A 19,131-nucleotide genomic window follows, 5' to 3' on the forward strand; every position below is an offset into this window, starting at 1 on the left:
GCTGTAGCATTTTCCTCTTTACATGGAATGCATCTCAAGCTCTTGACCTAGATGAAACATATATTTACCAAGGGATTTTGGAACAGCCTTTGAGGAAGTCATATGAAATATAATTTCACATTGCTGCTGAACATGCAACATTTTACTCTGAGTGCTAAAAAGGTTTCACAGAATCTAATCGGAAACCATTTGCAGTAATACACAGTTGTCAGTGACATGGAAAATCTGCGCACCACTACCTAATATCATCTCACGAACAAAGAGCAGAACACTGAATGGTTAATTTCTGAATTTGATTTGCATTGCAGCTGTGCCAGCCAGTCAAAGACGATCCATGCATGAAAATCACTTTTCTTGTGCCATATAACACATGATCTTCTTAATTAGACTCTCGTAACAGGGAACAAATGCATACTGTTTGCTGCAGATGGATGTTTTGTCTACGTGCCCAACCATACTGATGATGTTCATAGAAATGTAAATTGTCTAATGTGAATTTGAGTCGCGAATGTAATGGAATGCAATCAAACATTTACGATGCCTTGTGGAAAAAACAAACAAACAAACAATTCTAAAACAGCCATAATGTACAGCTTCAAAATCACATCTATAGGCCGCAAAAGTAAATAATAGCATTATATTATATTTGGTTTCTCAATGAATACAAATACAAGTCATGGTGATTTATTCTGTGTTTTTCATATACCTCATAACGTATTAATTCAAATCTTTTCTAAATCACATTTGGCAACTGCTTCGCCAGCTTACCACGATAAAGGGCAAAGGTCCATGGATTTTTAAAAGAGAGGTGGCTATTGTTAATATTTAATGCATCTGGAAACAGTAATTAAGTCTTCCCCACAGGAAATAGAATTTGACATGCTCTGGAGAGCCAGTGAGTAATTGTATTTGTAAAGAGCAGTGATACAAGATACTCCCCCCAGACTAGGAGTCATTACACGCCATTAAAGGGTCCCGGCCTAATCCACATGCTCACACACGCACCAATCGATGCCCAACAAGACAGCATTTCTATAAACAAATTGTCTCTGGCCAAACTCTGTGTCTGATCAAATCTGAGTGCCACAGTATTCACATATCCCATCAGTCACAAACAGCCAGACGCCAACAGCAGGAAAGACTCGCCGGTGATCTGGCATTTGTAATTAAATATTAAACCAGTAATGAGTTCTCAGCCATCTACATGGTGTGGAGTTCACATGCGAAAGTCTCCAAATAGGGCCCCTGGAGAGACAGGGTCCACACTTAGAAGCAATAATTATCGCATCCACAGGACAGGTGGAAACACTGCAGTGAGATGATAAAACTCCGGCGAGACTTATTAAACAGGCTTCGGTAATAAAGACTGTACAGTGTGGAGATCTCTGCTATTGTGTCGCAAATTTCCAGGCTGGATTCGCTCACATCTAGAGTGCTATTTTCATTCTAGAGTGCTAAATATATATTCATGCATAAATACATGAATTTTTCATCAAACCCGTGTAACCTACATACAGCCGTGTTCATGGAGCATACATAAGTCAGAATAGCCACAAGGTAAATGAGGAATCTTTTATAAAACGGTATAATTCTCTCTTCATACCTTGAAGCTGCATAATTAATAGCAGGTCTTTTTTGTATTAATATCCTTTTATTTATTTATTTTGCTTCCTTGGAATTGTTCACTCTGCTATGAATTTCATTTATATTTGCAGCAGCTGTCACTATGCAAATGAGGGGTGTCCTGTGTTTTAATAAAGGAAAATGCAAAGTTCACAGTGCTGCCATCATTCCTGTAGAGAATGTACTAGCAAAACATATTTTGTGAAATATATGCCAAATACGACCAGTTAAAAAAAAAAAAAAAAAAAAAAAAAAAAATGAACTACTGCGAGAAATTATAATTTTTACAACCAGGGTGAGTGGTATTAAATTTGTATAATAACAGCATAGATATTTATTATATTTATATTTAAATTGAATAAATTTATTTTAGAAATTTACATTTATAAAAACCATGCATTAATGATTCTTTGTAATATGTAAATACTTTACAAATTAAAAGTATATTCTGTAATTTATGAATCAAAAAATATATATATTTTTTTATGTTGATTTTGTTAAGTTTTGCATATATATATAAAAAAAAAAAATAATAATAATGAAATTAATAATTATTAAAATTATTGTCAGAGCAAAACAAATTTACATGTAACACTCAAAGTCCCCAGTGGTTAAAATCAAGTATTTAACATTGTTTGCCTGTATGGAGTTTTTAAAATGCTTAAAAAAAACGATGCAAATTCATCAGTCAACAGCATTGCTGTGAATTTTCTCCTTAAAACTGCAGCGTAGACAGACTTAAAACTGCATTTTAAAGCAGCACTGTTTCCTGTCGTCACAAACATGTAACCAGTTCTGTTAACATGTAGGTGGGACTTTTCATATCCATTAGCCATCTGAGGTTGGCAGGAACAAGGTATGTGAAACATTAGCAAAGCATTATAGCTGTTTGATAAGGTAGTCAAACCAAAGGCTAATGATATTAATTAAAGTAACTGTACGCGCCTGACATTCTAGAGAAAGATACATAAAATGCATTGCCATTGATACATGAACTTGTAGACGGGCCAGTTCACTCTTCCTCTTCTTCTCTGGAAACAGTTTCTCATTCAAACATTTAATCTAATGAATCCAATAGTGCCACCTGCCATTTTGTGGCATTGACTACTTCTGTTAACCGAGTGAAAGCGGAGCAGAAAGAGCAGGAGCATTTGGGTGTAGGCAGGGACTAACTTGCATAATAATGGATCTGTGTGTATTAAATGATGTAAGGGTGTAGAGTTATATTCAAGTCATTTTAAGGCATAAAGAAATAATTTCCATTGGAATATATATATTTTTTTGAATTATTAAAGATGAGTTTTAAGTATCGTATTTTCCGGACTATAAGTCACACTTTTTTTCATAGTTTGGCTGGTTCTGCGACTTATAGTCAGGTGCGACTTATTTATCAAAATTAATTTTACATGAACCAAGAGAAAATAACCAAGAGAAAACATTACCGTCTCCAGCCACAAGAGGGCGCTCTATACTGCTCAGTGCTCCTGTAGTCTACACTTAAGACATATAGCGCCCTCTCATGGCTGGAGACGGTAATGTTTTCTCTTGGTTCTAAATAAATGCGACTTATAGTCCAGTGCGACTTATATGTGTTTTTTCCTCGTCATGACGTATTTTTGGACTGATGCGACTTATACTCAGGTTCGACTTGTAGTCCGAAAAATACGGTAATACAATTTGTGACAGCAGGGGCACTTTAAAAAAAACTTGACGTTGAGCATGTTTACATGCAAACTAACTGATAAATATTTATATATTTAGAGCATATAATTTATTAACGGAGTTCTGATTATAAAAAAACTAACCAAACAAAAGTATTCCAAAATGTCAGGATTAAACTTGTACAGAATCATAATCCGTTTTCATGTTTGCAGTTTTTAAGACTATACCACTTCCAGAGGTGGAAAGTAACGAATTACATTTACTCGCGTTACTGTAATTGAGTAGCTTTTTTGTGTACTAATACTTTTTAAAGTAATTTTTAAAATCTGTAATTTTACTTTTACTTAAGTATATTTTGTTTAAAGTATTGTACTTCGCTACATTTTAAAACACATGAATTACTGAGTAAAAAAAAAACAAATAAATAAAAAAATAAATCGCTCCCTGGAAACTATTTCAGTAAATAATGGGCAGGAGGGCAAACTGGCGCTAAAATCACAAGAAAGATGCAGACGGACAAAACAGGCATTAGTGGTGCAGACACCGCTGAAAACGAAACCCCATCATATTCTGAAGTTGAACTCGAAGGAAATGAAGTGAACCCCTGGCCATATGTATGCTCTATTATGCAGTGTAAGCTGTACTTGCCTAGGAAGACCAAACTAGCAGCTTATAAAATCTCGACAAGACATCAACCCTTCGCAAGAATGTAGAGGGCAAGCTAAGTAATTGCATCGTTGCATTGGTGGTTAAAATGAAGCCTTGACATTTTAGCAAGAGGTTTTGCACAAATTAGCCAAAAAGACAGTGGTGAGGAGTGTGCTATAGCCTATATATCGTCTGTGATAATATCATGTTTTTTGTTTTAATGATGTGTGCGCGCATTTATAGTGCGTTCTTTCACTGTGTGATTCAGTCTCCTAAAATGCATTTAGAATGATCACAAAATTGAAGATATAGGGGCAGAAAATTCATTTATTCAAATTTCATATATTAAATCAAAATCACAAAAAGAAAGTCGTTTTTTCCACCAAAAATCATCATGAATATATACATACATATATATAACAGTTCGGTAAACAAGTTAATTAAGAGACTTGCATTTTAGACACCATATTGCCTTTTTAGCTCTATTTCTACAACAGAAAATAATGCCAAACACAGCCACCAAAGCACAGTTTTGCGTCTCTGAGCAACGTGACAGTGTTTCGTTCCTGAATGAATAAACCGTTTAAATGATTCGGTTCAATCGCAATGACTCACTTATTAACAGTGACTTGCTGACACATACTGGCCATTTTAATTTCACATTTAAAGTATCTTTTGATTTTTTTTTAAATAATTAATTTCTTATCATTTCAAATGAGTATTAAACACTTTATGTCTTGTATATCAAAACATTATTCATGCATTTGTAACTGCAGGTTAAATGCATTCTTGTCCTGCACTAAACAGTGTAATAGATCTAAACGCCACTTCCAATGAATCTTCTGCATTTCCTCTGCATTAAAAGATGAGTTTGTTGATACTGATTTGCCTGGTAACAGCCCAAATGTTTTATTATTCTAAATAACTGATTCCTTTAATTAAAAACAACTAGTTTGAGATTAATAGACCTATCCCAGGGGTGTCAAACTCAGTTCCTGGAGGGCCGTAGCCCTGCAGAGTTTAGTTCTAACCCTGCTCCAGCACACATATCCTGTAGTTTTCAAATAAACCTAAATGATTAGATTAGCTTGATCAGGTGTGTTTAATTAGGGTTATATCTAAACTGTGCAGGACTGTGGCCCTCCAGGAACTGAGTTTGACACCCTTGGCCTGTCCCATTTTGACTCCCTCCCACTGTTAAAATGTAACTAAGTAATTTTTACTCTGAGTAAATTTTAAATGAGCTACTTTTTACTTTTACTTGAGTAGATTTAGACTGGTACTTTTACTTGTACTTAAGTAAAATTTCATTAATGTAATGGTACTTTTACTTGAGTAGAATATTTTTGTACTCTTTCCACCTCTGACCACCTAATTTATTTTAATATAATCTCTTATTGAAAGAGTCAGACATGCATGTATTTCCACCTCCCCTACCGTGAAACACTAGCACTGGTTGGATATGTGCTTAAATCTGCACTCAATATAACAGATAGTTTTATGCCACAGTGATTTATTTTGTAAAATGCTTGATATATGTATAATTCAGCTACTAAGCACTCTTTTACTTGTTTCTGACATATCTCAGTCTACCTTGATGTTCATGTTTATCTACATATTTCTACTTTTATAAACCATCAAACGATTTTAACTCACAGTATTCAAGATATTCCTACAGTTGTAGATGAGTCCTTAACAGATGTGGGCCTGTAGGTTCAAACCCAGCAAACAGTCACAAATGAGCTCTTGATTAAGAAATATGATTTCAAGTTACTCCAAAATGATTGCTGTTTTAATACATGCATACAGAATAATGCATCTACTGAATGAGCACTTACCTAAAGCTCATTCTTTTATTTTTGGTATATGGGATATATTTGGATTCAGTATTCATCTGCTGGCTTTACAAACTTACTCTGAAATTTCATTTATTGAACTTATGTTTCAAATTAATGCATAACTGTATGACTGGATTTTTTTCTGGACAGCTTTTGAAAAAGTAATCAACACAACACTGTGCAAGCCAAAAAAGCCAAGTAGACTGAACTTTGATAAGAGTTTATATAGCTGTGAGCATTATTCCTTAATTCAGTCTCTTGAAATGTTTCTGTATTCATGCCTCAATGTTTTACATTTACTGATTCAGCAAAAAGCACTCAACTTATCATTCAAGTAAATGTAAAAATAGAGGTCTTACTGAACACTGTACCACAGGCACCATTAGAAAACATTCTTGCAGTAATCTTTCTCTGATAAGTTAGTAAGCGCAGTTTCTGCAATATGACTGCTCCTGGAAAACATTATATAACAAGGAAAATCGCTTACCTAAGACGCCGACTCGAAAGTTGAGAGTGATAACGATGACGTTCCCGTAACTGGCCAGCACGCTTGCATCAATCATGTTTCCGGTGCCCTCCATGTATGATCCTCCATGGATGTACACCATCACAGGCTTGGCTCCAGTGTCTCGTATGTCTGCAAGAGTGGCCACCATTAAACTCTCACTCCCCCACTGCCCCGTCAGAGCAAGATTCAACACAGCAGTGCATCTCACACTCCTCCCAGATACCAGCTACCAGCTCAATTGCAGTTTGAGATGCATCTCGTATCAGCAGAGTCATTTGTCTCTAATAATGAACAGTATGCGCAAAACAGATATGAACAGATGAAGCCATATGGAAGGTCAGAACCTAACTGGCTATTGCAGGCGGCTCTAACATGCTTTAGTGGGCTAAATGATGAGATCATCTCATATTTAATGGTCTTGTTAGACTTTGTTGCTCCGGCATACAGCCACAGAAGAGTTTAAGGGAGAACGCTGAAGGAATCATTCTGCCAAAAATTAAAATGACCTTCATATTGTTCTGACCCCATATTATTGTTTTGCTTATGTGAAATGCAAAATCATCACAGGCAGAAGTGAACAGTGCTTTATACTGGCAAACTCCAAAAAGGACAAACACCATAAAAGCAGTCCATTCTGAAGTCAGATGCAAATGTATCTGATTATTCACTAAAAATGTATTAGTTAAAAACCAAAAAAAACAGTGTGTAGAATCCAGTAACCCTTGTTAATGGCGACACATATGGCTGTAAAGTGAATTGAAAGTGGCATCTTGTTCGCTCGTGCTTGCACTCATGCACACGGAACGTACAAATGACTGAACAGAGCCCCAATAGACAAAGTTGGAAATACATTTGCAATGATACCACTATTAACAGATATTCCCCACATGGCTGAGAGCAATGTTTAAATGAATATGTAAATATGAGCTTCACGCTTTCCTCCCAATAACAAAATAAACACACAGCGAAAATGACAAGTGAGATAACAGCAGTTAAGAAAGCATCTGATCATAGTGATATAATCAATATGACTGAACCAGCTCTGCATTTCACAGGCATCATGTCGACAGATGAGGTAATTAAAATGACGCTGTTAATAAAGTATATTTGAGACTACATATATATATATATATATATATATATATATATATATATATATATATGGTTATGTGAGATTATAGTTTGAATTAATCCATTTCTTTACTTGAAACATTGACACTTAAGGACAGAAGAGCTCTTTCGGAACATTGTATATGCATTTGTTATGGAAGAGAGGTTCTCAGGAGCATGCATAAACGTCACAATTTCCCTGCTAAAATGTCCCGAGTCCTTCACATTAATATCATTCATAGCCAATCTAGAAAGTTGGAGAATGTCTTGTCGTGTTTTTTTTTTTTTTTAGTTTTCTTACAGCTGTTCACACACTGACAACGAAAAAGGTGATTAATACATGAAAAGTCTTACATATAGCCCATTTATATCTTTTATTTTTTTTTATTAAGAATGACTTAAAAATATATAATAAGAAATAGTGCACACATTGTATGGACTCATTTTTGGAGCTTGTCAGTAGGCTATACCACCATTCAGGTTCATAAAGTAGAAAACAGAAGCTTGAACATTCTATTCAAGATATCATTTAGCGTTTTCTTGAAGAAAGATTATAGTACAGATTTATACGAAGATTTTTATTTTTGGCAAAACTATTCCTTTAAAATGCACCACCATATGTTCCTTATTTCATTAAATGCTTCTGTATAGAAATTAATCAATCGACCATTATCAGTCTGTTATATTCTGCTAATCACATAACAGAAAACAGAAAAAGAACACAAAAAATCTTCTAAAATGAAAGAGACAGAAGCCTTGGGAAGCGAGCACTACTGGGCTTAGACTCAAAATGCTGTGTTGTTGAGGGTTGCCATGGATACGGCAGATCAAAATTCAGAATCTTTAAGAATGGCTAATCGCAAACACCACTCCAGTGCATTTGCCCCATTTGCATTCAAGCCCTCCTATTAAAGATGCGCTTATTTGCATATATGTGGTCACAGCAAATTACCGGCTGGCTTTATCTTGCAAAAAAAGCATCTTATTTGCAATCACTGTCACTGAATACGCTTAACGTCTGCTTTACATGGCAAGATTGCATTCACACTTTGTGCTCCTGATCTGATGGAACAAGCGAGAACTGATTTGTATAGAATTTTTACATTTCAGATCCGGCAACTGAAACATTTACGGGAACATTTAAAGATTTATCTGGTATCTGAGAGAAGTATGATAAGGCACTGCTTTGAAATGACAATTCTCTGTTGACACTTATCGTACGGAAGAAAGACAATGTATGGAGTGGGAAAAAAGAAGGTGAGAGAGAAAAAATGCACAAGAATTCCTGCACAAAGGATGCACAGGATGAGATACCGAATGAAAAAGATCAATTAGAAAACAATCGAAGATTAGTCATGTCAATGTTATCAGTAACCTCTTTTGTCGATTTGCATCATGTTGGTTTGATGTGACATAAAAGCATCATACTCTGCTAACTAATCTCTTCTCTATCAAATAATCATATATAAAGTGAAAATCAAGTTATCCCATTGAAGACACATTAAAAAAGATTCAGAATTCACATCCTGAGGAAAAAGAAGAGAAATATTGATTAAAATGCATTGTAAAGACACTTGCATTTCACAAACATTTGAATAAACAGGACAAAATTGACCCTGAACAGAAGGGGTGAAACTATAGAACATTAACTAAAATGTCAGCTTCATGAATGTACAAATATGTTCCTAGACATGAAAACATGAGTCATTCACTATGACACACACTGAAAGACTCACAAACAAATGCATATGTTTCATCTTCAAAAACAGCGGGCGGCATGCATCTATTCTTTTATATAACCTCCATCAATCATCTCCAAGTGAACTAAAGAAGGTGAAGACCCCTGCTTCCTTATAAATGAAACAACACTTAACACCTCTTGAGCACACAATGGGTAGAACGACCTTCTTCACAAAGTCTTCTGCATCTTCATCAGAGTTGTGATTAGGGTGTTAAAATATGGTGGATGTCAGACCTGGGCGGCAGTGCTCAGCGTGTCTTCAAAGCTCAAGAGGAGGATGCGTCAGGCTATCTGTGAACCTCTCAAAATTCTCAACGGGCCACTTCTCAACGGCCTGTCACTCTAGAGGAACTGGACAGCGTGAGCACTGATAAGTGGCCCAGACTAGCACTGAGGCTGTAAAACATGGAATCTGTCAAACATTCTTATTGTGAGCATTGTATGAGCTCTCGAGCTGTGGTTTTGACTTTAGACCCCACCGCTGAGCTCATCACAGATAACATAAATGTTGAAGATCGACAGTTCCAGGTCAGATTGAATATAACTGAAGCCAGCATGGCTCGGACTCTGCAGCAAAATACATAATCTACACATGCAGCCTTTATATAGTGTATACCTCAAACTATATACAACTATATATATATTTATATCATTCTGATGCACACTTCAGAATTACAATGTCATCTGGGTATCTCTTGTCTATGAATACTGCAAAATGGGACATGTTACTCATTTCAATATTCGCACTCAGTTTAGTAAGAGAGTAGGCATACTGGGATGCGGGGTATGATGATGCTGCAGTGCTTGCACCACAACTTTTAATAGATTTTTAATACCACATATTGGCAAAGTGAAATGCAAAAGGTTTGCATGTGGCAATTTGTAGACTTTGATTTCAATGGCCCAACCTTAATCCAGATGGGATGAGTGACCTTTGAAGAAGGTGGTTTCTTGAGGCTGGGCTGTGGTGTTTGTGCATTAAATATAATGGTACAAACACAGAGACAGTTGGTTTGATGTGCTCTTTGAAGCCCAGCTTCTATCAGTGAACGAGGAGGAGAGAGAGACAGAAGAGGGAGGGGGAGGCTGTAGACAGTTTGCTCTGAAACTCACTGCACCACCATGCATCCACGCCACATCAGAAACCTCACACGCTGCTAACCAAAAGCACTACCGCACACACACCTGCAGAGAGCTTATAATTATGAAAACTGACCATACTCTCATTTGCATTATGATGAAAAACAAGAATTTGCAACAATTTCCTGAGACTGATGCCAAGGAAAACAGACTTTTACAAATATCTACCACCACACTGCTAGGGTGTCTGGGTGATTGCTAAATAGCCCAGGTGAAAGAGTTTACCCTCAACTCTTTATGATGTTCTGGTTTCTTTAGCAGATAGAGTTCAGGACTCTCCTTCAGTGTGAAGGCCTGTTTTTACCAGCATGAAATTTGGCCCAATTTTTGCATACGATTTGTCTGTTCAGACCAATGAAAAAAAGAATAATAATAAAAAATCACAAATGGACTCAATGAAGAGAATTTCACTTGCTGAATTCGGTGGCAATTACAGAAAAAACATAAATACCCCAAGTAACTTGCTACTCAAAATGCTACATGACTTCCTGTTTCTAAAACTAGAAAATATAGAGGAAGTAAAACAGTATTCACAAATTTTCAAACAGATGTTCAGATTTTTTTTAATCTATTATGTGGTTTATCAAACAACAAAAAAATATAAGTGCACAGAAAAGAGGGCTAGTCCCGGATTTCTCCTCTGATATTCACTTTGTCACTCAACAAAATGTTTTGTAAGTGAAATTTTTTTTGGTTGGCCAGCTTTATTTGCAGTGCAATGGAAAAGAGATTAGAGAACACCTCTCCAAAAAAAAAAAAAAACTCAAAAAAACGACAACAACAAAAAAGAAAGATCTGCTGGATTGACGATATGTGATGTGTTGGTCTGAACAGAGGCATTAACAACCATTCAATCAAATTAAAATACTTTTGCACCTGAACTTCTGTTGCCATCGATGCTCACTGAAAATACATGCCTCAGCTTACAATTCTGCAAAACTTTTCCTTGCACAATATTATGTACTGACATTATATTGCACTCCGGTGCAAATCCTGTGAAACAATGGTTTGACAAAACAGCTCAAACCAGCGTACAAGTTAAAATAGCACGGTTGCATCAGCAAATGTTTTTATATCAATTTTGCATTTGTTAACATTATCAGGTTGGTTTAGGGTTGGGTTTGGTGTGTGTTATTTTTATAACATGATAAAGCATTAATCTTTTAGCGACACTCCCTGGACATTTGAGTTTTGAACCGCTGCAATATGCACCTGAACCAATGTATGAAAAACACTGTAATACGTGCCTGTACCAATTAATGTAATAGCCACAGTTGCACACTGAACACATGTTTTAGTGCTACTCACTGAACATTTAACTTTGTAACTGCTGCGATACCAGTCAGGTATGTAATAGTGGTGTTGCAGAAATGTTGCCCCAAGCACATATTTCCAGTGAGCCTGGGATGCTCGTTTTGGTGTGAACAGACCTTAAGCATATTTTTTGTTAATAAACACATAAACACATTCGATTACACCAAATACACAACATAATGTTCTTTTTAGTAGCGTCATATGGCCCCTTTAAAATCACTAGTTTACAACGCAACCTATAGATTTAAGCCATAAAAATTTCCAGTCTGTTCCTTCAACTGTAGGCACAAAATTAAACAACCAGGCATACATCCAATTTGGCCAGTTGTTTATTTAACTCATCCTGTGTGACGGTGGGTATTGAACTCTGTTCTAGTCTGGATGCCGACTGAAATCCATCCTAACACCCAAGCAGGTGGAGCTGGCCTGCCCACTGGCACCATGGGAAAGGGGCTGGTGTCTGGAGGAGGGAAGGGCTCTTTTGTCCAATTAGGGCACATGGATAAGCAAGCCAAGCAATAGCTATATGCATCTGTTTGTCAGCAGTGGGGATGAGAGCAGACACAGGAGACAAGGTAAGTCTTCCTTGAGCCAAATGCAATATATTACTACTGCCGTGCTCCACATACAGAATTAGCTCCCTGTGCCCAAACATACACCTAATGTATCAGTACCTTAAAAGCATACCTTAGTGCAAACTATACTGGTAGGATGTGTTATAGCTTTGTTAAGTAGCACCTGAGGTTGACTTAATTGCCAATGATGTTCTACAGAATGATAGGTACTGCAATCTGTTTGTGCCAAGCCTGTTGACTGAAATAAGGCCAACAGCTTGCTAGTTACATTATGTCATATGAGCTCAGTCATTTCAGAGCTTAAGACAGACATCTGGGCTAAACCCCAAGTCCCACTGTATTCATCCTATACATAAACCAGATTAGGACTGGTGCATCCCAAATAAAAGCATGGACATAATACTAACATACTAACTTACTTACACACATTCCTACCTAGAAGTGTATAAACTGGGATTCCGCTAGAGTGGGCAGAAAAAGATGGAAAGACTGGGATGTGTTCGCACATTTACCTTAATTTATGCCTAAAGGCTCCTGGCTGACCTGGCTGAGGGTTAAGTGTGTGGTGACGTCGTCTAGAATTGTTTGCCAAGGAAGACTGGCCTAGATTCACAATGATACTACTGTATGTAGTCAGAGAGGAGTAGAGGTTGTAAGATGAACAATGTGTCATGCTCACTATTGCTATATTTCACAAATATGCAGTGGCAGCTCAGTTCTAGTTTCTGTGTCCGAGTATAGTTCCTTTGACTTGCACGCCTTGTTAGACAAAGGGGGATACTGATATATAGTTGGCTCAAGTGGAATGTCATTTCAGAGCTGTTTAAGTGTCAAAACTAATTTGTAGCACTCTTACATTTGATAACTTCAGTGGAGGCTCATCTATTTACTAACCACAGCCTCCCAGTCTAGGCCAACTCATTTGCCACCTTTGCCTGCTTTGTATTCTTGTTTTATTTTAATGTTCCGGTATGCTTCACAAGCCATGTTCCCTATTGTCACTGTTGATGCCATACCCCTGGGCCATTCAGAGTCAAGGAAAAATAGGCAGGCCATTGATGCAGGGTAATTGGCACCTCATGCAAAAACATGCCTTGGGCTAGAACACAGACATCTCGGTGGACTACATCTCTATCCAGAGCTGAATCCACGTCCCACTGGGACTGCTATGGCCATAAATGCAACCTCCAGACCAAGTGGAAAAGCCTTTGGAAGGACACACTGCTGGTGCCTACTGGATTTTTCATGGAGAGCCACCACATTTGCACAAGTCAGAAATTGGATTGTCTGAACCAGCCAATTGCAAACGTAATGCCACCGCTTTAGATTGGAAGTCCAAATCCTCCCGAGGGAAGCTTCCCTACATGTGGAGGGCTAAGATGTGTGCATTACAAGGCCTCTGCCTCCGCTGGTACTGAAGAAAGTGTATCGATTAAAACTGCTGTTAATACCGCTGACTGAGTCGCTTCAAACGTAAGGTGCTTCAGTTTCCATTTCAGCCTTGGACACTGCTGTGAAGTAGAACAGTTGAATGGCAAACACAAAGCCAGTGTACCTGGTTTGTTGCAGCACCTGAACACAAGAGCTGAGAACTGAGAGTAGCACTTGGTCTAAACCAACAAAGTACAGTAGATGGGTACAGCTAGACCATAAATCCAGCACCGAACATGTCCCTCACCTATAAAATCTATTGTCAGTTCAGAAGCATAAAGGAACAATAATAACATGATTTGAGATAGATTCTGGGGTTTAAGCCTTTCACAGTAACTTGGGAAGAATACTTTCCCTATTCTAATCTCACCAGAAATCCACCCTGAGCCCAGAATATCCCAAGATAAATGCTGAAATTGAACAATGCTCTTGCTGATTGGCAACTTCTCTCATGCGCATGCTTTTTCCTCCTCCGTTGCTAATCCTCTTACCACAACTTGTCAGCCTCTCTCTCCTCATCTAAATCCATTCGCCTGTTTTAAAAACTGTGTTGTGACACCCCATGCTTGCCTCATATGTGTCTCCATGTTGCTGAATACAGACTGCACTAGTCCTGCATGCTAGAAAAAAATATATAGGAGCCAATCCACAATAAATACATTTTAATTACCATATCATGAAAACATGTCTTTGAACTGTATTATGGCCTAGGATCAAATTCTATACTATTCTGTATAGCTATTACACGACTAAATGAGACTCCATCCATCTGAGTCTGTGACAAGTCTGAGTCCTTTAAAAAACTGTACTCGAGTCCGAGTTCCTCAACTCTAAAATTTAGTACTTCATGTACAAATATCTATGATTAGCTATGAGATCGTGTTGATAATAAAACTAATAAAATTCTAAGTACATTTTTGTTACTTTTGTATGATACATATTTTTGATTCTATGTTGGGTTATGAAGCAAAACCAGTTGAGAAACACTGAACTAATTAAAATAATTCAAGCCTCAGATATAGCATATACAACAGAAACAGAAGAAAGAGAAAACATACAAAACCTCGCTACACCAACGCAATTCACTCTCACTCTTGAAAATCTCCCTGACATGCTAAGTATTGAAGTATACCAGACACTCCACATCCTCCACAGACATACAAAGACTTAGATGACTCTTGATAGAAGATAAAAAGATGCAAAAGGGAGGGCTGCATTCAAAGTACAGAGGGAAAAAAATCCAAGACATGCAATTGTCTTTCGTCACCAAAGTGAATACCTTCATCTTCATCACCGTCATTATCGGATAAATCTTCACCCTGTTTTTTGGACTGGGTTCCTGTTATAAAGCAGGGGAAATACAGAGAAGGACAGGAAAATTCAAAATAGTATGATCACCAAGACAAGAAATGAAAACAAAAACAAAAAAAATGCTATACATGTGATTAATATTAAACAGCATTCATTAACTTACATGAAACTGGCCAATAACAGAAATCACTTCAATGTATAACATGATTGTTTATGTATACAGAATCAAGTTCACATAATGTGCACCGATAAGAACACAATCTAATAAGAGGAAAGAGCTTGCTGACATTTGATTAAATGGCTAAAACATGACAGATAATTATGTCAACATAATAGCAGAATATTAAAATAAGTTTGACTCTTATTATGTCTGTTCTTTATATTACAAATACATACAGATTTCTTTTTTCAAACAAAGTAGTACAATACAATGATTGCTGCAGAGTTTCATTAAAATAAATGACATACTTTTCAGAAGGTCAAGAGCTTATCACACTATACATAAATAAAACAGCATTAAAAGAGGAAAGCTACAATTTGTAATGATAGCAAAAACTTCATTATCAGCCTTTCTGTTTTAAAATGTCTGAATATAGTTGTGACTCTGCCATTCAAAGTGCAATAATTTCAACATTAGCGTACATTAAAATGAATGCTACAGTTCCTCTTCCAGAACAACACAGATGCATCTAATTACATCACATCACCAATGTCATCAACAGTGTTTGTACAGATACAGTTGGAGAATCAGCACATTCTTTGATCAACATGTTTTGTTGCTCCTGGAAAGCATTTACAGTATGTCAAACTAGCATGGCCCTTAGCGTAACCCTAACCCTAAAATCTGCTGGGTCAATTTGGATGCTGCTCCAGGAACTTGCCCTACTTGGCAAAATCATTATCACATAGTGATTCATGTCTTAAATCTCTTCGGAAAAGATTAGAGTAGTCAATCTTTTAAAGCGCTTTTAATGAAACTCTTAAAAATGCATGATTTTTCTTTTTGTCTTTTAAGAAATGCTGTTTTAGATGTGCATTGGAGGCCACTAGGTGTGTTGCATCACACTGTGAGGTTAAGTCGAAGTAAGGCATTGTTTGAGAGAGGTGGCAGCTGTGACACCTGAGGCGAGAAAGCTCTGTCACTTCAAATGTCATTTATAGTGCATCTGGATTTAATGGCATCATGTTGCAGTTCCCATAAACTCTGATGTTTTTCATTGAGAATATTCACAGTCCAAACATGTCTGCATTAATATGGCAGATGTTAAACACATCAGTGAAAATCTGATTTTTAAACACTTCAAATCAAATGCATAATCCTTGGATTTATCAACCACTGATAACATCAATGAATGATGAATTCAGGCTGTATTTGATGTCGTTTCTTATGCATAGGCAATTAATATTTTACATTTATAGGTCAAACGCTGCATTCATTTGGTTTCAGTAATTTAGCCCTAGGAGTTTTAAGAAGGATTTTATAATAATGCTGGTTCCTTAAAAATACCATAAACAATTTATTTTTATATACTTTGCATAATGTTTTGAAATCCACTTTTAATGTTTTTTTTTTTTTTACCTTTACATTATATAGATGATATAAATGAACAAGTTAGTCACTAGACTGATTCAAACTGATAACATGAGATTTTTGGATCTTTTTGACCATTTCATTAAATATTTCTATATTCTATTTACTCTGATATTGCTTTTCATTCATCGCCCTTTCACTGCATAGTTTCATCTGTATCAGCATTAAAACATAAATGTTCAAGAACCGTTGACGGAAAAGGAAAACTGCACCAGTTCTGAATAATATTCCCAGCCCACTATTGCACTTTATATAATATAAGCCTCAGAGGACGGCAGTCCATCTGGTCTCCACACACTAGTGTTTTTACAGTGAGCTAATACAGCCTCTGTGACCTATGCGTCATTGTAAAGAGCTCACTGAATGTAAAGTGCATCCCATTCTGAAGAGCAGGAGAAGAGGGTCAAAGTAACAATGGATTGAGCCCAGATTTACATATTGGAAAGGGCACATTGTGGCAAGGGAACTAATGCCGAAATGTTGACTTCTAACAATCCAAGATGGTATTCCCTTTACTGTCTGTCTCAAACCCTCCTGTGGTCTTCTTGCATTCTCTCTCATTCCTCGGCATTTGTCATAGTATTTTATCTTTTGTTACTTTCTATAAATTTAGCGCATACAGATTTTAGTATCAATCTGAGGTGAAAGATTGACTGGAAACCAAATTTACTTCTAATGTGAGGTATTTCCAAGTGCACCATGATTAAAATGCAGAGTGGGAACTTATTTTATCAATAAGGAATCGACAGGCTGGTGAAAACTGGCGTTCTACAGAACAGACCAGGTCATATGAATTCATTAATATGAATAATACCTGTAGAAAGCTATCCGTTAGCATTCCCATTCATCTCAATGGCAGTTGCTCAGTTGGCCTGTGACTGTTAAACCTGTTTGCTGCCATCTGTGTTCGTGATCCCTAAACCTTACCAGTATAAAACCAGCCTAGTCTCTTTGTTAATATGTAGTCGTTCATATCTAACATTTACAGTTACAAAAACAGATTTGAACAGCTAAACCTAAACATAAACAAGTAATCGCAATCATTTAATTAAAAAAATAGCACCAAAGTAGTCCAAACGACAACATGCAGCAGTATCAGCTACCTTGAGAGCGTGAAAGGGTTTTTATTTGCTATTATTGCCATAAACTAAGACTAATGAATTGTGTATAGTCAAACCAGGAACATGTATTAAGAAAGTAAATAGGGCCAATTTTGACTTGATGTCGACTTTAAGGGTTAAGGAGACTGTAAAGGACAGCCAAAAATTTACACCAGAGCTTTAGTAGCCCAGAGGACTTTTATATCACAGGCCTTTTGTTTTTATTACAAGTGCTGGATAAATAGAGGAGCGCATTATGAGCTGTCCTTGGCGTTAACTGCTGCGGCAATAACCAAGAGTGACTGCTTATGAAAAAGAAGTGTGGTCGGAAACCGATGATTACATTAGGGTGGCTGAAATATTTCTTTGAAATCCTCGGATGTTTCTATCGAAGATATACATTCTGTTTACCTTCTGTTTTTGGAGTGCCTCTTAAGATGAAATGAAGCAGCGACGTATAGATCACACAAACCGCTACAGCCGACCTTGGAAGAATAACTGGCCCTTTATAGAAGGACTAACAACAAAGAGCATTTGGAAGACACTGTGCTCTGAACAGACAGATATACTGGGCCAGAGAGCAGTGTGGGATCCCAACAAAAACTTCCTGGAAAAGCTGTGTCTTGCATTTCAAGTCAAACTGAATGAAGTGCCACTGGCAAGACTCCCCTCACGCCAGGCCTATGGGCAGCCACACATTTAAAAGAACTGTTCCATATCAAGCGGAGAGGACATCTGCTTCCCTTGTGCCTTTCTTCCTTAACTTCCGCCCACCCCTTTCTCCATTTATGCCATTGCTGTTTGCCATGCAACTTAGCCTGCAGCTACATCCGCACACTTCTCAAACCTCGGTAAAGTCGAGCTATCCGAAAGCGATTTCCATGCCATTTTATTGTCTGTCATTGCTCAGTCGGAGCCTAGTTCAGATTCCAACACTTAGCAGTTTCCATCACGTTGGCAGACTGCTGGAATATGACGGCTTGTCCAATTCACTGTGAATTCATCTTTCTAATGAAAAAAAGAAAAAGAAAAAAAAACTCCTGCTACTCTCTGAATGCTGTGTAAATGGGCTTTCTGGTTTGATCCCACCAAATACCCTTCTCTCAAGACAATTAAACTGCACCAATTCTCTCCTAACAAGTGATTTGTCGGAGCCCATTTGAAACATGACAGAAACAGATCCCTGTTTCATAGGATATGTGTAGCCAACATCAGAATATTATGTTAATAAAAGCAAGTTAACATAATTGATCCTGTAGTTGGGGAATGGTTTTAATGCAGTTTTTAAAAACACCCTTTAGGCATTAAACGTTCTATTAACAGCATGATGCATCCCAGAGAATTCTTAAACAGATAAAAACTAGATGCATTGAAAATTGCATTGAAGTATAGCCTACAGAACTCATTAGAAGTGCCTCCTGCTAGAATCATACGCATGGATTAAATCTAAAATATTCAGCACACTATATATATATATATATATATATATATATATATATATATATACTGTATATAAAATATGTAGTTTGGTTCATTACT

At 36.9% G+C, this 19,131-nt stretch overlaps 1 protein-coding gene across 2 annotated transcripts in view; it reads right to left on the reverse strand.

Moving 5' to 3' along the window:
* LOC132110001 (neuroligin-3-like) overlaps positions 1–19,131 on the reverse strand; it is a 185,384-nt gene that overhangs the window by 115,830 nt on the left and 50,423 nt on the right. Inside the window, exons 4-5 of one of the 2 annotated variants that reach the window (XM_059516527.1) lie at positions 14,870–14,929; positions 6,259–6,408 (exon numbers count right to left, since the gene is read on the reverse strand). In XM_059516527.1, the coding sequence (XP_059372510.1) occupies positions 6,259–6,408; positions 14,870–14,929 (210 nt within the window). The remainder of the gene's footprint in view (positions 1–6,258; positions 6,409–14,869; positions 14,930–19,131) is intronic. The other variant, XM_059516528.1, reaches the window with a different exon arrangement.

This window comes from Carassius carassius, chromosome 29, assembly GCF_963082965.1.
Source record: "Carassius carassius chromosome 29, fCarCar2.1, whole genome shotgun sequence".
Classification (NCBI taxonomy): Eukaryota; Metazoa; Chordata; class Actinopteri; order Cypriniformes; family Cyprinidae; genus Carassius; species Carassius carassius.